The 26,748-nt window shown below is 40.3% G+C and overlaps 1 protein-coding gene across 2 annotated transcripts; it reads right to left on the bottom strand.

The window, feature by feature from the left end:
- Positions 1 to 2,948: 2,948 nt before the first annotated feature.
- On the bottom strand, positions 2,949 to 26,729 carry PROSER1 (proline and serine rich 1). 2 transcript variants are annotated; one of them, XM_065658272.1, is made up of 13 exons: positions 26,103 to 26,729; positions 22,935 to 23,000; positions 22,053 to 22,121; positions 21,499 to 21,593; positions 16,881 to 16,974; positions 16,281 to 16,391; positions 15,490 to 15,573; positions 14,467 to 14,545; positions 12,365 to 12,460; positions 12,199 to 12,243; positions 8,138 to 9,899; positions 7,326 to 7,473; positions 2,949 to 3,219 (listed from the first exon to the last, which is right to left on the bottom strand). In XM_065658272.1, the coding sequence occupies exons 1-13, from the start codon at positions 26,145 to 26,147 to the stop codon at positions 3,214 to 3,216; spliced, it is 2,700 nt and encodes an 899-aa protein (XP_065514344.1). In that variant the 5' UTR covers positions 26,148 to 26,729; the 3' UTR covers positions 2,949 to 3,213. The 2 variants fall into 2 exon arrangements, with proteins under 2 accessions (XP_065514344.1, XP_065514343.1); XM_065658271.1 differs by lacking the exon at positions 2,949 to 3,219 and adding an exon at positions 4,476 to 6,018.
- Between the last annotated feature and the right edge of the window lie 19 nt (positions 26,730 to 26,748).

Here is a 26,748-nt window from a genome sequence, read left to right as displayed (position 1 = left end):
AAAACAAAAACAAAACAAACGGAAGACAAGACAGAAAGAGAAGATACGGAGAAAACAAGTCCTATGAGGAGCAGCTGAGGGAAATGGGTTAGTTTTGTCTGGAGAACAGGAGGCTGAGGGGAGACCTTTTTGCTGCCTACAACTGCCTGAAAAGAGGTTGCAGCATGGAGGGTGTTGGTCTCTTCTTCCAGGTAACAAGCAATAGGATGAGAGGAAACGGCCTCAAGTTGCACCAGGGAAGGTTTAGATTGGATATTAGGAAAAAATTCTTCATGGAAAGGGTTGTCAAGCATTGGAACAGGCTGCCCAGGGAAGTGCTGGAGTCACCATCCCTGGAGGTGTTTAAAGACGTGTAGATGTGGCACTTAGGGACATGGTTTAGAAGTGGACTTGACAGTGTTAGGTTTACAGTTGGACTCGATCTTAAAGGTCTTTTCCAACCTAAAGGATTCTATGATTCTGTAAAGCCAGATGGTACAGATTAAGTACTGTTCCTCTGCTGTACACCTCTTAATATTATGGGGCTCAGCTGCTGTTCAGATCTCAAACACTGGCAACATAACTAATCCTCCAGGTGAGGTCCCCATGCTCATCACACACTTCTTGATACTGTCTGTCACTGTAGGTTGAACCCTGTTGTGCTAAAAACCTCAGTAGAAGCATTTCGGCTCCAAAGTCTCAAAATATTCCCATAACTAAGAATATTTTTCACGAAACGCTTTTTAATATTGACAATCAAACCAAGCATAGTGTTTCAGACTAAGCCATTTCTGAGGGCTGCATCAGCAGAGAGCAGCCTTCTCAAAGGACACAAATCTGTTGTTGGTTATTTAAGAAAAAATCAGAGGTGGCTTTCCATGTGTAATTTATGAGTTTTACATATAGCTGCATTAATTACATGTGGGCGCCCATCATATAGAATATTTTCAAAGATCTGGCTCCAGCATCACTTCACTGAGGTCTTCATCCTTGCCAGTAATCACATTGGCCCCAGATGTGCCATTCAAAGCTGATTGCTTCCCAGATGCTTCTTTCTCAGCTTCACAGAGAGGAAAATACACCATTGACCGGATGTTTTAAATCAGTGAAAACCATAAGCACAAACAGCCTGCAAAACTGGGATTGACACGCTCTTTGCAATACTCTCCCAAATAGGTGACAATATCCATTTGAAGTCATTTGTAGCATTTTCCTCATTATTTGGCTTCTCACGCTGAGCTGTAAAATCAAACCTGTTCAGGACAGATGCTTACTATTACAGGAGGGCAGCAAGGGTGAACAGTTAGAAGAAAAAATGTGATTTATTTCAGAAGCAAAAACATAATATGCAAAACTACTTCAACATTTCTTGTTGTTGCTGTTTTAGAGCAACTCAGTTTTGTTGGAAATAACTTTATTCCAAGCCATTTGAATGCCACAATCTACACAGCTGCTTATACCATCAGATAGATGAGCAAAACATATTAAAATCTAACAGAAAGAATTCTTCCCTGCTGTTTATTGATAATTCCCTGAGGTGCCTGTAAATACATCCCTTGAAAGGTGAGTAAAGCAGATGGTGTTTTTCTTTTATGTTCAGGAACATCGCTGTACTCGTTTTTCCATGTTAACTTCAGCTGCACTCTTATTCCTTTTTTCAAAACTTTGAAGTCAAAGGCAGGGTAATCTTAATCCTGTCTCCATGAGGCTATACTGGGGCATGTGGATAACTCATGTCTTGAAGTGCTATAAAACACTCAAAGAAAATACATGAGGGCTCTGAGCCAAAGCAGTTCACAAGCTGCAAGTTCACTGGTGCTGAAGAGCCTGTGTCATGGAGCAGTAACACAAAGAAAACCAGTTTGAGTCCAAAGCCACTTTAGCAGGACCTACTGGCTTAGAAGTAATGTTAGAAGAACGTGGTTCAGGCCAGTGGCAGTTCAGCTATTTCTGCAGTGTGCTCACATATCAAAAGCCTTCACGCTTCTATTGGGAAAGCAGCACAAAGGCTCAGGTCAGGAGATTATGAGGTTCTTACCTGTGATCAGGCAATTCTCCGTTTCTCTGCACCAACTGCTACATTTGCAACTGGCACCAGTCCTTTACAATTTCTCTGAAGTGTCCAGTTTCCCCCACTGAACTCGTCATCCAGCTGCAGAGACTTAATCCTACAGACCACACACTCACTTCAAGGTTTGTTTAAACCAGAATGTGAATCCTTACGCACAGCCATTTCCACACAGTGCCAATCCCAAAGCTATCAAAAAAGTCATCAGGCAATCCTGACATGAGATTCGCATAAAAGAAAGTTGCAGGTTTCAGTTTGTCTTTTTCTGACCTTTTTAGGCCCTCACCGCTTTCCTTCTCATGCACTGCGCTTCAGCCACTGCCTAAAGATTTCTCAGCCTAGTCCTTTCCTGGCCCTGAATTCTGTGCCCAGAACAGACAGCAGCCTGTTCACTTCAGGCTTGACATTCCTTTCTCCCAGATCAAAATTCAAGAGACAGGACATAGAGATTAACAGTACCATCCTATTGCTTGTAGGAACATCTCCATATTGCTCCTCCTTCTTGTGAAAGTGACATCAGTTTTCAACAGCTGAAGATGGGGAGATGACAAGAGGAACTCCTTTGGCTGCACTTCGTTAGAATATGTGTAAATATGAGAGACAGTCAATCAAAGGGATTGCTCCCATCACAATCCAGAAAGGAAGGCAATTTGCAAGAAAGCATAAAGACATTCGCACCATGGCAAGTTTCCTTCCAGGCCCAGCCAAAATCACAACACTCACTTGCAAATCAAAGGAAGAAAGGGACAGAAAATCCCTGATTCATATTCACTACAGCTGCAATTAAAACACTTGAAAGAAATATTGAAAGCTGTATTTGCAAACACAATCCCAGTATGCTCTTAGTTGTTCTGAATAAGGATTTTATTTCAAAGAACATTTCACTACACCTTATCTTTGCAATCTGTCAACACAGCTTAAACATAGCAGTAATAGGCAACTTGAACAATGAAAAAATCATAGTCCAGAGTGAAGTAATACAGCAAGAGCCTTTTCCCAGCACAAGCTCAGTGTAAGATCCAGCATGGTTTGTCTGAGGAACAAACTTTTCCTTGGCTGTTTAAAAATGATACTCAAATAAGCATGAAAGAGCTCAGGACAAATCACCCCCTTCAGAAATTCCAAGGCTGGGTCACAGGAGTTTGCTGCAATGCAGAACACAGACTTTATTCCTGAAGAGAAAAAATGAATAAAAAAACAATTTTACATCAGGAGAAATATTTAAAAAATTGAAACTTACCTTAATCCTAACCACTGCAAAGTTCAATTTACAAAATGTTGCACAATGTGATTCAGTAAGAACCAGAGAGTCCCTTCTAGACAAAATCTTGACAATTTAATGCTTCTTAACCTATTTGTTCAGTTGTCTAACACTCATGAGGAAGTTCTATGTAAAACTACACTAGCTGTGCATGAAATACTCTTTTATGGGTAAAGGACAGAACAGAGACACTACTTAGAAAATACGTTGTTTCAGAATAGCGTTTAATACAGTGGATATTCACTACTTCTCACCTGGTTTCATTCGGAGAAACAAGGCTTCACAGTCCCTTAGGTATCTTTGAGCTGTCTGATGTTCAGACAGGAAAAAACCAACAATCCACACCCCATGACCATTCAATAGATTTTTTCAGAAACAGACAATACAAACTGCTTACTTTTTGATAAAACACTGTGTAACAGCAGATGTCTGGTACTTATTTTTGACTGAAAGGTAACGTGGATGAGTTTAAACTTTGACTGCTTGATGGGCAAACTAGGATAAATTGGAGATCAAACTCGGCACCTCAGTAAGGTTACAAAACACTTACTGACTCAGAACTACTTTACATTCACATCTATGGGATAAAAGCCAATTTGCTCTTGAGGAAATAGTTATATTTTTATTTTCTTCTTCTCCAATTGATTTACAAACCTACAAGTCATGACAAGAATGAGAAGGAAAGTATAATGAAAGATAGCAGAGATTTTTTCCAAAGATTGCTTGAGTCAAGACATAAGGCACAGATTTTAAAAGCAGTTCAAAGTGGAAAATCATTAGAATTCAACAGGTTTCACAAAATTAAAAAAAACCCCACAACTGTAAATGTGAAATGTTTTTAGATTTAAAGTAATATGTAAATTTGATTATTAAAATGCAAGACTACCCAACTGCTGACAAAGTATGGAGGACACTATTTAAATTTTTTATCTAAACACTTCACAGGATATTTCTATTGCCACTCTTTATGAAACCAGTTTTATTATTCAGCATATAATTCTGCATCACAAAGAAACAGCATAAGCAAGATCAAACATTAGGAAGTATCTTAGTAAAAACAAGTTTATTAATCTGTATTTTAAGCAAATATGTAAATAGTCTGCAAACCTTTTTGCCACGACTGTAAACTTTTTATTTAAAAAAATTGTGTTAAAAACCAATACAGGAGTTTCCGTTAATGTTCTAAAAAAGTTTGTTCACATCTTAAAAGAAAATACATTAGCAACATCTCCCAGCAGAATTCATCTTTAAAAAAGTAAAACTCTAGGTACAGAGCTTTTCTACAGTATAGTATCCTCTACATTTTAATTTAATCACAGGATTGAATATCATTCACCTCTATTGTCTCTAGAACATGATCAAGAGCTTACCTTGAATAGATGATATTCAATGGTGTGTTACACATTGCCACAGGTACTAACATTATTAGAGTGCACAACTGAATTTCACTAACAAAGCAAGACCTTTCTATATGCTGCATCATAACCCTTTCTAACCAATACAGTTAATTTAGCAGTTAATTCAGCTATATGCCTTTAAAATCATGTATGTTTTCCAAGGAAAAATACTAAAAAAACCCATGGTCCAAATTCTGCTCCCACTTATATTCACATGATAACATAAGCACCATCAAGTTGTGGTTTATCACCAAAAAGCGCATAGAGAACCAATGAGTTTATGAGTATAAGGGAGAGAAGAACTTGACCCATGTCTGTAAACATTCACAAAAGTCTGCAGTCAAAAGTGCCAGATAGGCAGCCTATCCGCAGTACAATTATTTCATTCACAGAGAGGTGTGGGCGTAGGGAGAATGTTGTGGAACATTATTTTAGAGGCAAATTAAAATGCTTTTATGTACTTTGGAAAGACATATTCTCAGCTAGTTAAACCACACGCCAGGAAAACGCGATCCACTTCTACCCAAATACAGTACAGCATCATTTCCTAGCTCTCCTGTTCAGATTTCGACAAAGGAGTACACAATTCAGCAGCAAGCCCATGACAATATTTTCAAAGCGTAAGAAGACCCCCACACCCCTCTGATCCAGCCTCCCCTTAACGTACTGCTGATGCTACGAGGAGATCCTCACACATAAGAAGATCTGAAGAACCATAAGCTGACCTTGATCTATGCGCACACAAGAAATGTGCATCTAGATCGTCTACAGCTTTAAGTATCTAGTTTCAGTCTAGATCTCATTCTATATGAACCACATATACCATACAAAACATAACAGAAGGATAGGTGCTTATACACACTATTAAGTATATTTGTTCTCCCATTCCGTTTGACAGCCAACTGCTCTATTTACATAAATGCCTGTTTGAAAGTTCCTGATCCTGTAAGACACCAAACATTCAACTCAACGATGCCCAGCAATTCACAGGATCAGACCCTGAATCAACCAAATGCAATCACAAATTAGGTTTGACATCTGACACAGCCTCCTGGAATCATTTTACCCTCATGTTTTCCCCCTCTTCCCCCAATTCAGACCATGCTCCCAATTAACACGGAGACAGCTTTCAAAGTGAATAGGATCAGGCTCTGTCAAGCAACCACTGCGGTCTTTAAAATATTTGGTATTTATTGCCATCCACTCTGGGGCAGACTGGTCTGCAATGAAAATGGTGTTCCTGCTGTTGACGGATAGTTAGCAAAACCTTCAGTCTGAGCTGTAAAGTTCTCCAGAGCAGAAGCAGAATGTGCCTTCAAGGAAGAGAAGAAGTTAGGAAACAGCATTGATAAAAACAAAGAAACAAACAAAAATCTAAATCAAGCAAAATTTCAGGCACAATACCAGTCCCACTCAAGCCAAAACAAAGAAAGTATTAATATAATCTGAAGTGTGCAAAGAACAGAGGTGAGCAATGCACCCACACGCGGATGTTAAACCGTAGCACAACAATTGCTCTGAAATATCAGAGAATGAGGAAAGCAGTTGGATTAAGAGGAAAAACGAAGAAGCGTTAATGGCATTTGCTTTCCAGTGGATTAAGTCACAGCTGATTTGGACAGCAGAGCTTAATCAGGAGTTGTACTGTTTCACAGACTCTGAACTCTGTCTTCATTGCTCAAGTAGCTAAGTGTTAATTTTCGTGACTGGAACTTGTAAACAAGAAAGCTGACGTTTCCTCAATGCAATCTGCGTACATGGATTTCTACAGAATAAATTCCTGAGCTGCAAAAGCAGCATGGCCTAGATGAAGTAATTTGCTTCTTCCAAACTATTTCCCCTGATAGTCAAAAGATATCTGACAATGTTCTGCATATTGAACAGTACTTAGACACATACTCCATTTCAAAACTTGATGTGTCACAGAAGAGAGACAACATTAATTCAAGACACTCGACTGCCTCTTTTAGTATTTTGTAAAGAAGTACAAACTTCTTACCAGAATCCTTAATCTGTACAGAGGCCATTTTCAACAAAAGGCAAATTAAATACCTAAATACAAACTCTGATGATAGTTTCAGTTAACTCATGTAGGTTGATGAATGAAACAAGTTTTTTCACAGACAAGAGAGATGATAAAACTACACATTACCTAAAGCCACCTCGAGCTTATATTACTGTTGTATTTGTGGGAATTATTAAGAGAAAGGCACAACCACAGCAGACACAAATTCAAGGCAATCTGATTGCATGTGTAGAGAGGCACATAACTCATAAAAAAAATGGTTTTCCACAGAAATCTTTACTAATTAAAATGTCAGACTGGAACTGAGCACAGATTTTGCAACTGCATGGCCAGTTCATTAGATTTAACAGATTTCACTTGCATGTCTTCTCTTTTTTCCTTCACTCATTTCACAGTGTTTTCAAAATAGGTTTAATCACATTCATAACACCCAGAAGCACTGCACATTGGCCTTGAGTAAGAAGTTAATATGAGTCGTTCTTGTAATCAGTTCTCAAACAGGTTAGAGGTTTTAATCATTTACTGACTTAACACACAAGAACACGTTCAAATGATTACCGGAAGCAAAATACTATTAAGAAATAGGCACATTACCTGTAGTAGTGCTGACTGTGCGGCCGCACTATGCTGCAATTCCTGCAAGGAAGATTGTGCGGCACTTTGGGGAAAGCCAGGGATACCAGGAAGAGATAAAAGACCAGGAAAAACTGCATTTCCTGGTGTCTGTAGTCCAGAAGTCAGGCTGAAAGAATGTCAAGATGCGACTATTATTAGGAACATCTGATCATGTTTTATCCCGTGTTTTCCTCTCTATGAGCTTACATCTACATAAATTAGAAAAGCACCTCTGTTTTCTAAACCTCATAAAAGCCAGAATTTACAAACAGAAACCTGGTCTCTACCCACCTACAAATTATTAATGCACATACAAACCAAGACTGTCTGGAGCATACCTAAGAAAGGAATTCGGAAATTTTTGTACCTCAGCTGTGCCTACAATTTGCACACAAAAAGCTTTACAGACTAAAGTTAATGCTGAGTACTTCCTTAAAACATAGGAACATCTAAGACATTGTCTGCTATTACCTGGATATGTCAATGGATGCCCACATGGAATCCATTCTTGTAAAAGCCTAGGAGGTGCTGAGTATCCTCATCTGGGAAATAAGACCACTCAGCACCTCACTGGATTAGACTGTCGTAACGGTGACTACTAAGGACAACCTATTTAGTAATTACTCTATTGGTTTCTAAAGACAGGTGGAAATCTACCGGTGAACTAACTTTAAAAATTAACTGTAACTACTCACTATGAGTGAAAATAATGTCCATGCCTAAAGTAAAATCAGTGTTTTGCCCAAGGGAAAAAGAAAAGGTTCTGACCTCCTTCAGAAACAGAAACATACCCAGCCTGTGCAACAAGTGCAGAGTTGAAGTTTGAGCTAAAGGCCGAGGCAAACCCTGGCAGGACCGGAGCTGGAGATGGGGCTGTGGCAGCTGCCGGCAACGGTGCAACTGCTGCTACTGCAGAAGATGCCTGGAGGCCAGGGAAAGAAGGGAGAGCAGGAGTGACAGAGGGTGTGTTAGAGACAGGAAAACCAGGGAAGGATGGGTTTGATGATCCCAGAGGTCCCTGGGCAACAGAAAAAAGGGAAGGGACGGCACTGGACAAGTTAAGCGAGAAGGGTGGAGCAGATACTGTTGCTGAGGCGGCGAGTCCTGAGAGTACGGCGGCGGTGGAACTCACATGAGGGGCAGACATGGCTGAAGCGCTTGTAGACGGAGTAGCTAACAAAGACCCTGGGAGAGTGACGGGTGGCGTAAGTGCTGGATTACCAGTAAAAGCAAAGTTACTGGTTAGAGACGTAAAAGGTGGAAGTCCATTGAACACAGGGGCAATGGGAGCAGAGGAGCCATGTGGGGTGAGGGAAATGGAAGCCAGAGAACTGGAGTTGTTTAGAGGAGCACTCAAAGAGGAGAGACCTGATAGCGCTGGATTCAGGGAACTGGGTAAACTGACTGGCACTGAAGCTGCTGAGGTGTATGCACGCCCGAGCGCTGACAGTCCTATAGTGCCATGAGAAGGGCCAGCTGAATGAGAAGGACCTTTGAAGGCCGACAGGGTAGGGCTCATGGGTTCTGTTTTGACCAGAACTGGGATATTCGTGGCAGCTGGGGCTGATGAGAGCTGCTGATCTGGATTAGTAGGGCTTGTGCCATGCAAGAGGGAGGCTGATGAGCCACAGTTGACTGGCATAATTGATGGAGAAGTGGTTAAAGGTGACTGAGTAGGCAATGTTGGAGGAGTGGAACTAGAATTGGCCACAGATGGGGATGGAAGACCTGGAAAAATGGCCAGCCCGGGTGTGGAGGAACGCTGTGGGGTGGGAGTGGCTGATGGAGTATAACATTTGTTGACAGAGGAAGTGGGAGGGTCAGAGCTTTGATTAGCAAGAGCAGACAAAGAAGCAAGCTCACTTGTCATAGCAGAAGGTAAAGCAGATGAGTTGATTAATGAAGTGTCATTTGATGTCAGAAATCCTTTTAAGACAGACAAAATTGGGTTAGGCAAACTAAGAGAACCAGGAATGGTAGTGGCAGAAGAATTAGCAATTGTAGATGGAACAGGACTAGAAATCCCTTGGGTGTTGGGAGGCAAGGACAAAGGGAGGCCAGCAAAAACTGATGACAATGGAGTGGGATTATTAGCAGAAGCAATTGAAGAGGTTGCGGAGAACGGGAGACCAGCAAATGGTGCAGTAGCAGATGCGAAAGCTTCACTAGGTGCAGGTGTGGCGCATGGTGTGGAAGAACCTTGTGGAGCTGGCGTAGCAGTGGTTATAGAAGCCAGCCCAGAAAAAATGGCAGGGATAGGGGTAGAGGTTGCACTGTGAACAGATGTGACAGGAACACCAGGTAAGGAAAGGGATTTGATGACAGTAGGGGTTGGGGTAGGTGGCTGAGATGTATGGATGGAAGAGGAGACCTGTCCTGGGAAAACGGGAAGGACAGGGGTAGACATGTTCATCCCAGAGATGAGTGGAGTTGCAGGTGCTAATGGATGGCTTATTGCCTTGACAGGTGATGGGGTAGGGACTGGAGTAGCAGCAGGTGTTGAAGGATTAGAACCATGAGGAGTAAAGAGCTGATTCGTTTGTGCAGAAAAAGCTGCAAAGAAACAAAAGTGGTAAGAATACTTGAAACTGTCAGAAATGTTTGAAATCAACACAAACACATTTTATACAGCATTTCAAAATATGATACACAGGCAATAGCTAACATACAATGTCTGTATATGAACAGTGAACACTGGAGCCTATGAAAACAAAACAAAAAGGTACGTACAAACACATCACACAAGTTGTACATCACATAGGCAACCACTCCTCCTTAAAACACTTTGTGACATCTGCTACCTCTTCATGATCTCATGCAGGACAGTTAGATACTCAAACATACTCCACAAGAATGTCTAAGTGACACAGGTAAACACCCTCCCTCTGGTCTCTACCACCTGGCAGTACCCGAAACAGATCTAATATCCCATCGGCATCAGATCACCTGGGCTCCTCTGCATCCACTGTCACTGAAGGTCAGAATTTCCTTCAGAACCAGTTAATTCAATGTATCATGATCTCAGAGAAGTTTAGTCAACAACTGAAGAAAGATGATTTCAGGTGCTGGTATTTTTCTTTCCTTCAAAATCAGGCCATTCTCTTCATTGTGTTTCCTTCAGATTTTGATTCTAAGAAGGTACACTTTTAAATTCATGTATCACACTACAGTATTAAACTAACATTGGCACTTGACCTTGACCTTTTCAACAAATATTTCTGTAAGTCTGAAGTCAGATGTCTTTAATTGAGGCAAGCACCTGCCACTAGGAATATCAGCTTATATCAACGCTACAAAGTAAGTCAAAGAGACATCAGTCAAGCTGGAGGAAAATCTGCAAACGGGCATGTTGGGGTTAATGAAAAGAAGTTGCATTTATGAACACTGGCATGTCACGAGCCTTGATATGCCCCTATCTAGTTCCTGTGGAATATGAATGTGTTCATGAATCACTCCTCCCAAACAACCCTCGTGCTTTATTTGACTTTTAAAATAATCTGTTCAACTGTAAGCAAATCACTGATCCAACCAGTCAAACTCATCACCCATAACTCTGTAGCAGCTTAGATTTCTCTCTTGCCAAAATTCTCCATATACACACACAAACTCAAACACAGAATCTTTAAAATCTTCGACCTAAATTGGTATGACAAACTCCAGTGTTATGTATCTTGAAACTCTAAAACTAGCAAGTTTGCAAATAGAATATTTCCTTTTACATATTCTTTTCCAAAAACCTAGGCCCAAATTGCTCCGCTCTGGATTCTGCCCTTTCCTTATCCTGTTTCCAAGCTGAGGAATCTCCTAATGATCACAGTTGTTAATCCTGACAACTAGAGAAATACAGCTGCAATAGAACCCAGAGCTGTTACTGCATTTCTCCTCCCAAGAGAAGATTTCATTCCTTACACCGTATTCATTTGTCTGTATAAACTACCTTGTAAATACATGCACGCTTAAAGGGCAAATGAACAAGGTGATTCTTTGGAACAGCAACATTTCTGTAGAACCATCCCTATGCACAGAGGAGAAAAGACAAAACATAACTCCTTTTTTTTCCCTATGAATATTTATGGGGGCTAAACTTATCATGGCCATTTTATCTATTTGGGGTATGTGTTAATATGCCTGAGTCAATAGTCAGTAGATTCGCAGTTTCTGTTTGTCAAACCTAACAAAGTAGTATGGAAGCCTTTGTATAAGTAGTTCATAATGGGAATTATTATTATCATTTGTACTCAATGTACAACGTGTACGAAGTACCACACGAATAAAGATTAAAAAAAAAAAAAAGACAACTCTCTCTTCTGCAAAAAGAACTGGAATTTAAAGGGTAAGACAAAAGTGCAGGTACACATAGTCAGATGTAACAGCCTGGGATAAGACATTCTATACACGGATTTCAACAAACTATAAACAAAGAATTTGTCTCTCTTGTATTCCTAGCTTCCCACAGCAGCTAATATACAAAATTAAAATGTGAATGAGATTTCAGGTAGCTGTCTGAAGTTTTAACAACTGCAAAGATATTAATGAAGTGTTTCAGTGTACTACACTGCAAAGCATGTTTTGATTTCATTTTCTTTACATGATTTCTCACACACTTATATGCTGAAGAATATACAACTTTAATGAACTAACACAAAAGGCTGAATTTTAATGTTTCAATGCTTCTAAGTGTCAAATGCCTGAGATGATTTTTTTCGCAACTCTCAGACGATCCTATTCCAACAGTAGTCAAATATTTGGAGGCTTACAAAAATCCCCCTAAACAAATACATTGTTTACATTTTCTGAACAAATAACAAAGACACAATCAACACAAAAATCCCCCTGTGGATTTGCAATTTACCTTGATTTTGGGAAGGTTTTGCCTGGCTGGAAAGGTCCTCATTTTCTAAACAGAGAATAACAGCTTGTTATTTAAAAGCAAATGAAACTCCAGCAGCGAATAACCCATTCACAAAAATGAATTATGAAAAATATGATCAACATTTTCAAAGGTATGCATGCTTTACCTGATACCACTGGGTTAGCAGTGTATGGCGGAGGAGCTGGTAAGCCTGGAGCTATGACATTAGCCATTGGAACTAAGCCGGCATTGTTGTAAGCACCTAAAAGAGCCAATGCAATACACATCTCAGTTGTCAGAAGAATCCATATCTAAGTGAACCAGTAAGTGTCTTTTCCTTTAAAACAACCAAAAAGCCAGACCAGTTAATCATCCAGGCTGGATGCTGGTTTTTTGCCAATGTCTGCCTAAGTGACATGCATTATGATGCAAATTTCACTACAGGCAGTTCTCTTTAAAGAGCCTGAAAAGGTCAGGTTTCAATGGCTTTCAGTTCCATTTCACCTGAAAAACTTAAAGGGAAGGAGTGATTCAGAGTGTCTGAGGCATCATTTCTTTGCAACTCTTCCTTTAACATAAAAGCCTTGACAAACAAGAGACATACACCATCGACGATGACCAGCCCTCCAACACCAGTCAGAAAATCCAGAGAAAAATGTCCCATCTCAAATACTTAGTCTCTCAGAATTCAAATCACAGGAACATAAATACACTTCACAGTGGTCCTGAAAGGGTATTTTAAAAGCATTAGAACTTACGCTTCATGGGAAAAAGTAGCACTTGAACATTACTCAAAGTGCAGTAATTTGTCATATGCATTTTCATGATAGTTTTACCTAATGTTAAGATTTTTGCGTGACAACTCTTGGCTGAAATTCAGAAAAGTAACTAACAATCATAGCATCACTCAGGAAGGAAATGTTAAACCACTATATGTAAGAGGCAGAAAACAAAACATCATTCTGACCATTGCTTGAAAAGAAACACATTCAATAGTTTCAGGTCAGCATCTGCAATCTCATTAAACATTTTTTATATATGTAAATATATCATCAGTTGTAAGTTCTGTTGTTACAAGAGTTTTTTTAAAAACCGTGTTGCACCCTAACAAGGCCCTGAAACCTCAAAAGCTGTTTCAAATCCTAAAATGTACTAGTATTTACATCCAGTCACAGGCCAAATTTTGTACCCTAACTTACTTTGGATAGGATTTGTTCAATATAAATTTGAGCCAGTCTGCAGGTTTCCTGTACACTTTCTGTGGAGTAAGTCATTTCTAGGGCACAAATCGTCAGGCTTCAGCCACTAGTAGTGCAAATTTTTCCAAACTGACTGTAAAGAGACTTGCAGACATCATGTTGATGACTCGCCCTTCAACACACATGCTAAGAGCTCTACCACACTTTCTTATCAAATATGTTAAGACCTCCCTGAAATACCTAACACTAGTCAAAAGCAAGCTTCCTAAGCAGAGCACTCCTTGTTTTGCAGCATAGAATGGGAAGATTAGGAAAAGCCTTCAGCTGCTGCTCAAAAAGACGAGAGTCTGACTACATAAGTACTCCAACTTCTTCTTCCAAAGAAATGGCAATTGCCTTGCTCCCTTCCAAAAGTGTCTGGAATTGAACAACAGATAGAGCAGAGTAAAGAGAGAGGAGTTTATGAAGAAAGACTCAATCTTCCATGAGGCACGAGGCTAGGAATAGTCAGACCAGACACAGGAAAAGGAAATCACTATGTTCCTTCTGAGACTGAAACCTACATACCTGAACTTTTCTTTTAGGTAACTGTTTTAAAGTGCAGCTGAAGGCAACTGAGAAACAGATTACTGTCCTTCAGCAAGTTCCTACGTATTTCCACCCAGTCCAGGGCTGTGCCTGGCCATAACCTAAGTTTGGTACAACAGCAACAAGTCAACAGACTTGTCAAGCCAAAGCCCAAACCTTGGTCAAACATTGTAACAAAGACACAGACCTATTCTTGTCTAACATGCACAGTGCCTCCCATAAATGAAATATTTGTCACCAGAACAGGATTGTGAGTTTTCCTTATGATGTGATCATTGGGAAAAGAAGTCAATATATTCCTGTTTTTATCAACTCTAAGTCATGACAGGAACAGGTGGAAACTAACACCCAGAGCATGTTCAGAGAGCGCAAGCCCATTTCAGATACAATCATGGTCAGAGAAACTGACACTCAACACTTATTATTTAAAAGGCAAATAGAGGAAACGACAGCATCAAGCTAAAACACAGAGAAGCCTTACTTGGTGCAATAGTTGCATGTGGCCGACATGGTGGGATGGGGTATGGAACTGGTTTGTGTGGGTTGTAGGTTGATGGAGCCTACATAAACAAAAAACAAACAGAAGAAGCAATAATGAAAGCATTACCTAATGTTTCTTAGACAAAAAGCTAATATTCAGATACTACTATAGACAGCTGTTCTTCACTAGAAAAACATTTGATATCATATTTCTTCATAATACCCATAGCGACTGCAAATATTTCACTCCTTCTGAAAAGAATGAAACAAACATCACTAGTATATGTTTAAATTTTAATATAACACTGAACACAGTTGGGAAAGGGAACTCCTTCCTGCCTTGTAGTCTTCACGCTCTGCAGTCTCAGACTGACTTCTTGTTTTAAAGATTTAGCACGTTTAAAACTAACAAATAGTCATGAAGCTACCTGTCCCTTTAAAATAATATACTTAGTGGGAAACATCTCATAATAAAAGTGAAAATAAAACATTTGGACAATACTTCAAATTAGTAGTAGGTTCACTGGGAGTTTGCCTCACATGCTTAAAAATTTTGAAATACAGATCAGCTGTCTTGTTAGAAAACAAGAACCTTCTTCTAAGGCACTGCTGTACTTCAGGTTTCCAAGATGCAGGGTTTTTTATGTTCATGTAGGAAACCCTCAGAGATTGTAATAAAAAATTGCATACATCTGTATCTAAAACTTACACTAGCTCATGATGGACTACTAAAAATGCTTTTAGTTTTCTCTTCTGCTACTTAATTCTGCCTTCAAATGCACACACATTATATCCCCTAAAGAATCCTATCCCACATAGATATAAACTAGAGCTTGTTTTCAAGTTAAATAAACATATATTAGGTCACATTATCGTTATTACAGAAGGTTAGCTTTGTTTAACTTGATGCTCTACAGTCTTCTTGCAACATAACAGCATTTCATAAAAAAGCCTCATTGAGTTGGCTGGTGGTTTAATTTTTTTTTTTACAAGTTTAATTTATTTATTCATTTATTAAACATACTGGTTTGGATGGTCCAAGTATACGGGCTGCTATTCCCTTTCCTTCATTAGTACATTCTTCTGTGTCCTTTTTGATAGGGGTTCCCTGAAACAAAAGAAAATGAAACTATTAAGCACTAATTTAGAAGTAAATCTTGCTCTATATATATTTGATTTTTTTTCTGAACTACATTCAAGTTTTTGAATATTCTGAAAGTGATACTCAGCCACGTTTATTTGGAAAAAAGAAACTGTGTTTTAGGCTTGTAAAATGATAAGAGCATTCCAATAGCTTGGTTTATAAAACTGAGCTTTTGTAAAGAGATGCATATTATATAACAGTCCATGCTTCTGACATAATCAGAATTCTGCATTTTGATTGGTGGACATGATAACTTACATTTTGCAGTCCCTTAAGTGTTCACAGGAAAAACTTAACACGGTTGTTCAAGAACTACACTAAGACTAGCAGTAGTACTGTAGTGATGATATTAGGTCATCTTATCAACCTACCAGTAAGGCTCTTTACGGCCCTCCCAATTTTGCCAAATATTGCCAGAGTTTACAATGCTTTACTTATATGAACAATGTCTTATTTATGCAGTAGCCTTTACTTGAAGCAGCATAGAAAGAATAGGCAAATAAAAACAATGCAAGTAGCCTATAGATGTGTAATGAAGCAATAATAAAAAACAAAACACTGCTTTTGATTCCCTGCTTCCTTCCACATACATGAATCCTGGTTTTGGTTATGCTATAACGAATCCTAAATCAAGGATGCTGTGAAAAGCAAAAGTACAGGATCATGCTTACTGGAAAAATTCCATTTATGCGGCTTGGTTTGCCCTTGGGATAAGGGTTGCCAGGAATCATGCCACAGGACGATATCATAGCATGAGGAGCCTTACAACCCGTTTTTGAAGCCTGCAAAATAAACAAGAAAGAACATTATTTGCTATCAAATTCAATGTTTTAAAGAAATTAATTACTATCTCATTACATTTAGACAGCATGAATCAACTTTGTCTCAAATCTTCTTCCCAAATAGTCCTAACAGTGTTAGGCTCTGCCAAAGTGCCTTCTGTTTTGAATAACTCTACTTGACCCCCTCTGCTTCTACTGAACTTGGGGTTAAGCACTTGGTGTTTCCTAAAACAAATGCAGACTGTTGCCTTCAGCACTGGTTGCAATTCTGTGCCCCTTTTCCATAGGATCCTAATGCCTGACAGAAACTTCCCCTGTTTTTCCACAGATATTACACAGCTCCTATCTTTTTGCAGCCACTTCTTTCCACTCATCTTCCACCAGTAGTTCGCAGCAGTCCTCATGGTAGGTCCTGACCCCACGATGACCATAAGGATGGAGACAATACTGTATTTGACAGAATCGAGGATACTAGAGTATCTTGACTACCTGTTCAAGAATTCTTCTGCATCTTTTCTTCTCTGACATATTAATTCTGAACAGATCTTCAATAAGGCGATAATTCTGAGCATCAACAATGTTGCTATAAATAAAGACATTGATTACTGTCATTCCATATACTTACAGAAACAACATACTACTGAAAAGTAATCAACAATTTTTCAGCCAGTACATTAAAAAGCATCATTAGTTCAAATCATAATATTATTGTTATTATTAAAGTACAAAACCCAGGCTTAAATATGGACCTCATACCTGTAAGTGAAACATAGTATTAGAATTAAATACCAATACAGAACAATGGACAATGATGGCTAAACCTCGTGGCAAAAATAACTATGTTGACAAAATGAATTTTGCATCACAACAGTTAATGAGAAAGCTTTAATTGCTACTAGCACACAATTCCCAGCATGGCAGAAAATCAGCAGCTACTCAGTTTGCAACTGTTTCTTGCCAGACTGGTAGAGAAACAAATTTTCATCTTATTTACTCCAGAATGAAAAAGATAAAACTCCTGGAAATTCCCTCTGTGTTCTAAAGAAATAGTGAAACCCCTCACATAGTTCCAAAAAATACCCTTCCTTTCTCTTTGCTCCTCTCCCAAAAATAACACTAGACATGTCAAAGAGAACAACGAAACATGCAAGTACAAGAAGCCTAATGCCTGATTCTACCTGTCTTTTTCAAAACCCTGACCATAGCACCTTCACTGCTGTTAAACACCACCTGCCCCATCCAAACTACTCGAAATACAACACAGCCCCAAAAAGGAGGCCTTCTCAAAAAAGCGTATTGGAGTTGCTCTTTATGTGAGAGAGCAACTACAATGTATAGAGTACTGTCCAGGTGCAGTTGAGGAGCGAGTTGAGAGGCTGTGGGTGAGAATTAAGGGGCAGGCTGGCAGGGCTGATACTGTTGTGGGTGTCTATTACAGGCCACCAGATCAGGGTGAGGAAGTTGATGAGGCCTTCTACGGGCAGCTGAGCGCCGCCTCACAGTCGCAGGCTCTGGTTGTTATGGGGGATTTTAACTACCCTGATGTTTGCTGGAAGGACTACTCAGCCAGCCAGCCTCAGTCTAGGAGGTTCCTCCAGTGCATTGATGACAACTTTCTGATGCAAATGGTGGAGGAGCCGACTAGGAGAGGTGCGCTGCTGGATCTCGTCCTCGCTAACAAGGAGGGTCTGGTTGAAGCAGTAAAGGTGGAGGGCTGCCTTGGTTGCAGTGACCATGAAATGGTGGAGTTCAGAATCTCGTGTGGTGGGAGCAGAATAACAAGCAGAATTGCAACCCTGGACTTCAGCAGGGCCAACTTTGGCCTGTTCAAACAATTGCTGGGGGAAATCCCGTGGGCAAGGCTGCTTGAAGGTAAAGGGGCCCAAGATAGTTGGTTAACATTCAGGGACTGCTTCTACCAAGCTCAAGATCAGAGCATCCTGACACGTAGGAAGTCAAGAAAGGGAGCCAGGAGACCTGCGTGGTTAAACAGGGAACTGCTGGGCAAACTCAAGTGGAAGACAAGAGTTTACAAATCATGGAAGGAGGGGCTGGCCACTTGGGCAGAATATAAGGCTGTTGTTAAAGAATGTAGGAAGGCAAGTAGGAAAGCTAAGGCCTCCTTAGAGTTAAACCTGGCGAGAGGGGTCAAGGACAACAGAAAGAGCTTCTTCAAATACATGGCAGATAAAACTAACACCAGAGGCAATGCAGGCCCACTGATGAATGGGATGGGTGCCCTGGTGACAGAAGATACAGAGAAGGCAGAGTTACTGAATGCCTTCTTTGTCTCTGTCTACTCTGCCGGAGGCTGTCCTGAGGAGCCCCGTACCCCTGAGGCCCCAGAGGAAGGCACGGCAATGGAGGAGTTTGCCTCAGTTGATGAGGACTGGGTTAGGGACCAGTTAAGCAATCTGGACATCCATAAATCCATGGGTCCAGATGGGATGCACTCACGGGTGCTGAGGGAGCTGGCTGAAGTCATTGCTGGACCACTCTCCATCATATTTGCCAAGTCTTGGGAAACAGGAGAGGTGCCTGAGGACTGGAGGAAAGCAAATGTCACTCCGGTCTTCATAAAGGGCAAGAAGGAGGACCCGGGCAACTATAGACCGGTCAGCCTCACCTCCATCCCTGGGAAAGTGATGGAACACCTTATCCTTGGTGCCATCTTAAGACATATCAAGGATAAGAGGGTCATCAGGGGCAGCCAACATGGCTTCACCAAGGGGAAGTTGTGCTTGACCAACCTCATAGCCTTTTATGAAGACATAACAAGGTGGATTGATGATGGCAGAGCAGTGGATGTGGTCCACCTTGACTTCAGTAAAGCATTTGACACAGTCTCCCACAGCATCCTCACTTCTAAACTGAGGAAGTGTGGACTGGATGATCGGGTAGTGAGGTGGACCGCAAACTGGCTGAAGGAAAGAAGCCAGAGAGTCGTGGTCAATGGGGCGGAGTCTGGTTGAAGGCCTGTATCTAGTGGAGTGCCTCAAGGGTCAGTTCTGGGACCAGTATTATTCAATATATTCATCAACGACTTGGATGAGGGAATTGAGTGTACTATCAGCAAGTTTGCTGATGACACCAAACTGGGAGGAATGACTGACACGCCAGAAGGCTGTGCTGCCATCCGGCGAGACCTGGACAGGCTGGAGAGCTGGGCAGGGAAAAATTTAATTAAATACAAGGGAAAATGTAGACTCTTGCATCTGGGCAGGAACAACCCCAGGTTCCAGTATAGGTTCGGGAATGACCTATTAGAGACCAGTGTAGGGGAAAGGGACCTGGGGGTCCTGGTGGACAGCAGGATGACCATGAGCCAGCACTGTGCCCTTGTGGCCAAGAAGGCCAATGGCATCCTGGGGTGTATTAGAAGGGAGGTGGTTAGTAGGTCGAGAGAGGTTCTCCTTCCCCTCTACTCTGCCCTGGTGAGACCTCATCTGGAATATTGTGTCCAGTTCTGGGCCCCTCAGTTCGAGAAGGACAGGGAACTGCTGGAGAGAGTCCAGCGTAGGGCAACAAAGATGATGAAGGGAGTGGAGCATCTCCTGTATGAGGAAAGGCGGAGGGAGCTGGGTCTCTTTAGCTTGGAGAAGAGGAGACTGAGGGGTGACCTCATTAATGTTTATAAATATATGAAGGGTGGGTGTCACAAGGATGGAGCCAGGCTCTTCTTGGTGACAACCAATGATAGGACAAGGGGCAATGGGTGCAAACTGGAATACAAGAGGTTCCACTTAAATTTGAGAAGAAACTTCTTCTCAGTGAGCGTGACGGAACACTGGAACAGGCTGCCCAGGGAGGTTGTGGAGTCTTCTTCTCTGGAGATATTCAAAACCCGCCTGGACGCCTTCCTGTGTAACCTCACCTAAGTGTTCCTGCTCTGGCAGGGGGATTGGACTAGATGATCTTTTGAGGTCTCTTCCAATCCCTAACATTCTGTGATTCTGTGAAATGGAATCAGCAGAATGTTGAACGAAGACATGAAAAACACTTCAAAGAATGCTATTAAAATGCTAATGGACTTTCAGCTTTGTTCTCTAGTTTTGATTAGCAAAGTAAGCAATACATAGATTTGGGTTAGTATTTCTATATCATGACTCCCTAATTATGCTCTTGCAGTGTGGAAATTCTACAGCTAAAGAAGTCACCATGCTTTCCCCCCACACCAGCTGAAGTGTAGTGGCTGAAGAGTCAATGAGCTCCAGTCTCATTTCAAACAAAACAGGTTAGTTTAATATGCCACTGAACTTCCTTTAGGCTGCCATGTTTTGCTTTGGTCTGAAGGAGACCAGGAGCATTCATACAGCTTCTTAAAGCTCAATTCTGAAAGCAAGACCATGTCTATATCCTCAGTCTTATTTGTTTTATGGATATTTATATCATTAATTTACATGCCCCCAAATGCTCAAGCGGGCTGTAATATATAGCATTCATATGCAAGGCAGACACACTAAATGCAAAAAAACACCCCAACCCAAGCCAGAACAACATTTCATGTAATAAATCCCCTAAACCAGGCAGAAGAGTTCCAATATAAATTTATGTAGACAGTAGATCCTTTGAAGCAGCTGTGTTCAGTAAAACAAAACAAAAAAAACTTTCTGTGTACATATAAATTTAGAATACCTATACATCTTTCGTAGACATTAGATCTGTAAATCAAATGTGTGAATTTAAGAGAACTATTTACTTACCTCATTTTTACACATATAATATTTAGAGGGCTTTTCAAATGCAAAAGGGTCAATGCCCAGAATACTTTGGTCTCGAGTGTTTTACACTTCAGTGAGCAGAAATAAGCTCTTCATCCTCTACAAGTTTTGGAAAACACTGTAAAAACACTGTAAAAACACTGGCAAAGTGACAGCTTTCCAGCAGGCAGAAGCCCATACAGCAGCACACTTAAGACTGAGATGAACTATGGAACTTTGCACAAAGTTTACTTTCAATTCTTCTTTTTATAGCCACATCAATAATGGATTTGTGCTTTACCTTAACTGGCCACAGTGCTTGCTTCTACAAGTATCTTAAATTTTGTATACTCAAACACTAGTAAAAACAATACAAGTTAAGGAAATACAACATGAGAGATACTTACGAAGCTAAGATTTCAAGGGCAATAAGTTTATCTTTACTGAATGTGAAGCAGTTGAGAATATTAACCATTTTCGATGCCGGAACTGCTACTATTTTCTGACAAGTAAGCAAGAAAGAAAAAAAAAAGTGTCTATAAAAAAAGGCAGTACAATTATTTTAAACTCAGAATGTAACTCAGTAACAGCTTCATATAATGTATTTCAGTAAACATTCAATAATCTCTCCCTCCCATTAGAGACTCCATATGCTAAATTCTGAACAAGCAACTCCAAAAAGCACTTGCCAAAAGCAAAGAAATTAGGAAAGTTAATAACAGTGACAAAGGGCTACATCTATTCTTGTGAAACACAGGAAAGCAGAAGATACTTTAGGCAGAAAGGATACCCTAGTTAAAAGTATGAAGTTTCATATTTTGATACCATGGAAAGAGATGAAGAAGAAACTTTGAAGATTAAGGGGCAGACTGACTCATCACTTGCAAAAGTAGACACCAAAAAACTAAAATGAGATTAAGAGGGCAAACTTACTCCACAAGATTATGTCACAAGAACTTACATGTTGTAAAGCCTTTATTGCCTTGAGCTGTGGTTCAGCCCAGGAAAAATATCTCAGTAACTCAACAACCTGCAAAGAAAGGCCTTCAGTTAATCTTTTATATGTATTAAAAAACTATGCTAACAGCATCAATATGATCTTTCCATTTTTGGAATACAGCGGTATACTGCTAAAAAAACATGTGCCTGTCTGTGATGTTTGATTGTCAGTGACTACGAGCATGTAACATTCTTTTTATTTCTAAGTAGGCACTTAAAAATTCTATCTTATGAGATGTTTTTCTATGGAAATATTTAAAATAGATACTTACTCCTCTCTATATATTTGCATATATGCACAACAATTGCCACAATATTAGAAAAAAAAAAAAAAGTCTTTCTGAAAAAGCTTATAAACATTCAGTAACTCAGTGTATTCACTAAGCATACACACACAAACACACACAAAAAACCCCAACCAACCAAACAAAAAAAAACAAAACAAAAACCAAAACAACAAAACAAAACACAAAACAGAAACCCATATACAGAAGAACAAGAATCAGGAAAAAAATATACATAGTACCAAAATGAGTTGGATACTTATTACTACATGCCAGTCTATAAATAGTTGCAAAATAATCCTTAATTCCATGATGATAAATTTATCCAATTTTCCCCAAAAAAGAATAATGAAAATGTAATGATCTTGATAACAAATCAACTTGGAACTATTTTTAACAGTTTATTACTGATTTCATAATGAGGAATTAAATCTCCTCAGTTAATAAACAAAAAACCTAATGTAATTGGCCTCAGTATGACTGGAGACACTGTCTTTCTGTATTACTGAATACACAAAACTAATAGTTCCCATTAAACCCATGACAGTGTTGACTTTTACCTGTTCACTAGAAAAGTATCCATGAACATATTCAATAGCTTTTAATTTGTACTCAGTCAATACAGCCTAGAAGATATAAGAAAAAAAAGACACATAATTAGTCCCTCAAACATTATAATTATGGCACAACCATCTGCAAGACTAACCTAATACTCTAAAAAATCTGACCTTACAAAGTAACATTTCCATCAACTACATTATAATACTTCTAAGTAACAGTATATTTGAGAGAACAATGGAAAACAGAGAGTTGCAATTTAATTCTTCTGTTAAAAAGGTCATTTTTTGATTTATTTAATTTCACTTTTTTTCTGTTGTTGTTTAAAACTGTACTGAGAGAACATCATCACTCCTCCTTTTGCCTCAAAGGTTTACATCAAATTTACATTAAGCAATATATTAAAGTTGATTACTCATACAATCTCTCTTTATGTTCCCTGAAAAATAATTTTAAAAGCATCTTACTTCAGTTAATTTATGAAGAAACTGGGTAACAAGTCCATAGACATGGAATTAAGTACACCAGAAAGCTTGCTCCAGAGGTTGATGTCTTATCATAACCTTCCCAATGTTCAAACTTTAATACACGATCATAGAAAACAAAGGAAGCAAAGTAATTTAATGCAGTAGTTTAAAGGCCACCACCTATGACTTGGTGGCAAGACTATTTTGTTGATATCCACCTGGGCTACCAATAGCCAGGGCTTCCTCATTCTCCTCAGCACACTGATGGATATATAAGATGTAAACATGACAGGTAACAGCTGAATTCCTGCCCCAAATCCATGCACGCACCTTTCTTCCCCAGTTTCCAAGGCCCCCCTCCATTGCCAGCTTTCATGCTAACTACTCTCAAATCACATCTAGCTTCATCCACACACCCACTTCTGTCTCTTCCCCATAGCCCTAAAATCTACCCCTGTTCCTTCTGGTTTTGTCCTTGTCCCCTGCACAGACAGATGTGAAGTTCTCCATCACTGCAGCCCAGCTGTACACACACCCACTTGCCCACTGTTCCAGGCAACCCTTTCCTTTCTGTACCTCCTCAAGAGACCAACAACACCAGACATGCTGAAGTCACAGGGGAAAGAAAAAAACCTCTCCTTTCCTCTTCATGATCATTTTTTCTTCTCTCCCTTCCTTTTCTCTTCACATATTTTGGAAAAAAAAAAAATAAGCCTGGTATTTCACATACCAACTTCTTTCCAAAAAAAAAAAAAAATCACTTTTTCTCCTTAAATCAACAACTGAATGATTTCATAATAAGAACACAAACAGAAAGTGCTGCTATGTATATTTATGAAAAACCCTCAAAGTTTGTTTTGTTAACAATCATAAATATATACAGGGAAAGACAGAACTAAGCTACACATTAAGGCACTTAAATAATTGTCCCTGCTAATTGCAGGACTGAAAATGGAACACACCAACACAAAAGACTTGTAAATCACATAATAAAGAAGGTTCTACCACAGGGCTAGAAATGAAGTTTAAACAAAAACCTCACAACAAAGATACAAAACAAGCATTTGGAAAATGAACGTTACACTGGAAGAGCACAGCTATTATTAACACAGCACAGCACCAATCCTCAGATCAACAGTAAGTTAGGTTTACAGGAATACAGGCAGCTAGCACACAGCCAACATAATTGCCTAAAATCACATGTCAAAACCTCTTTTGTTTGAAGTCTCTAGTAATCACAGAGCATATGCTGAAGGGCCGCACTGCAGTAGTAATATTTGAAACATAACTCCCTCCCACCATCAATTCTCAGGGAAAGTATTCATGTGCAATTTGTTCCTTGATTTTTTTTCTCCAGATTTTCCATAAAAAATTTTAGGTTGGGAAAGAAATCCACACCCTGAAACATCTTAGGCTGTGATGTTTTTAGCTGGTTACACAGCACAGAACATACCTGTTTTATAAAGGAGAATTTATGACCATGACCTCATGTAAAAATGCTAGTACATGCAGTTGTGATAGCAGAGACTCATCACTGGGGCTTTTAAGCACAGCGGTTTATACCTCAATGTGTTCCAAAATAATCCTGCTACAGCTGCAGCCACCACTGTGTCTCATGCTGAAGAGAAGTTAAACTGAAATTCAACTCCGTAGCAACCAAGTCCCAAGAAAGGAAATAACCCCTCCTAAACCACCCATCATCACAAAAACACCTATGACAAAACTGCTAAGGATTCCTTCTCTGCCATAAGGCAATCTCATACAAAACAAGCCCTTCATTTTCACACCAAGACAGCTTTTGCAGGATAATTAACTGTTCTACTGTGACATACCACCTCTGCTTAAATACTGCAAAATACATCATCCCAGGTTTGTACTTCCCACACAAGACAGAAATCATTAATCTCAGAGGTTCTGATCTTTTCTGTGTCCTTTTCCACTTCCAACTGTCCCAATCACTAACTAACCTCTTGCTTTCCTGTTAAAAGCCAGCCCACATTTAGTAAGAAACCAGAACCTCGACAAACATCAGGAAGCCCAAGTTTGTATCTCTGCTACCCACAACTAGTAGGTATTTTGCTCAGTGAGTTTTACAGTTCAGAGCATGCATCAAACCCCAGCATTTCACATCCTGCAGGAAGGTGCACACACGCTCCTGAACTGCGGGAGAAGTGGCTTTGAAATCAGCCCTCTCATGTCATATTTGTGTGTCATATCTCCCAAATCATCATATAAAAGGTGGATACCTCATACTTTAAGTTCCCATATCCGGTCAGACCAAACAAACACAAGCCCTCCCCCCAAAAAAGAGACACTTGGCTATTTTGTTTTTTCTTTCTCATCCTCCTTGTCAATGACAATGCTGTGCTAACCTTATTAAAATGCTTTTTTCAAATGAGCACTCTTCAAGCACAAGTTGTTAGCTCAGTGACAGCTGTCTGAACAATCAGTCTGTTTTCTGAAAAAATAAAAATGTCTCAGACAGCAAGCATGTCACAGCAGCTTCACACTGTTATATCTAACATACAAGAACTAGCACACACCAGCAATGCAGGACTATAGCTCATCACACTGGGGTGAAATTTAGTCTTTATTGAATCCTGAAGTTATTTTTAAAGAACACAAACACCTAACCTGACGTGTTCATTAAGAGGAACATTCTACCATCAAATGATTAAACTAACATGCAAAACACGAAGTTACCTTTCTAATTTCATCCAGCACGGTTTCAAATGATTTCTTATCCATCTTTATTAGTTCATTCAATGCAGATACTTAAACATGGAAGAAAAAAAAAATCCAGGCCAAACTGTTTACTGAGAGATTGTAAGCACAGAAGGAAGAAGAAGGGAAAAAAAAAAAAAAAAAAAAAAAAAAAAAAGCAGTGCAAGAAAGGCAGCTTGGGACTTTCTCAGCCCCTGGGACTTCAGCGCTGACGCCTCCGCAGCACCGGACACAAGCAAGAGACAAAGGCGGACACGGCCGGTGCTGCGACCCGCGCACGTTCCGAGGCTGTTCTCGCCGGCGAAGGAAGAGGAAGGGCCGGGGGCAGAGAGGCCGGGCCAGCAGCAGGAGCGGGGCGGCGGCCGCAGCCCCTCGGGGCGGCCTCTCAACGGCCCCGCCGCGCCGCTCCCCTCAGCACGCGGCACCGAGGCCCGTCCGGCCCGCGCCCGCCTGCGGGGCACCCCAGCACCCCATGGCTCGCTGCGCCGCCACCCTGCGATCCCGGCGGCCAGAGGCCGAGGCGGTTCGGAGCGGCCGCGGGGCAGCGGGCAGGGGAACGACCGGGAAGCGAGGGCGCAGTCACCGACAAGACACCCCGCTCGGCGAACCTGCCTCCCCGCCGGCG

Source organism: Caloenas nicobarica, chromosome 1, assembly GCF_036013445.1.
Source record: "Caloenas nicobarica isolate bCalNic1 chromosome 1, bCalNic1.hap1, whole genome shotgun sequence".
NCBI classification, from domain to species: domain Eukaryota; kingdom Metazoa; phylum Chordata; class Aves; order Columbiformes; family Columbidae; genus Caloenas; species Caloenas nicobarica.
Note: the sequence above shows the minus strand (reverse complement) of the source record. Positions and strands in the feature narration are given on the sequence as shown.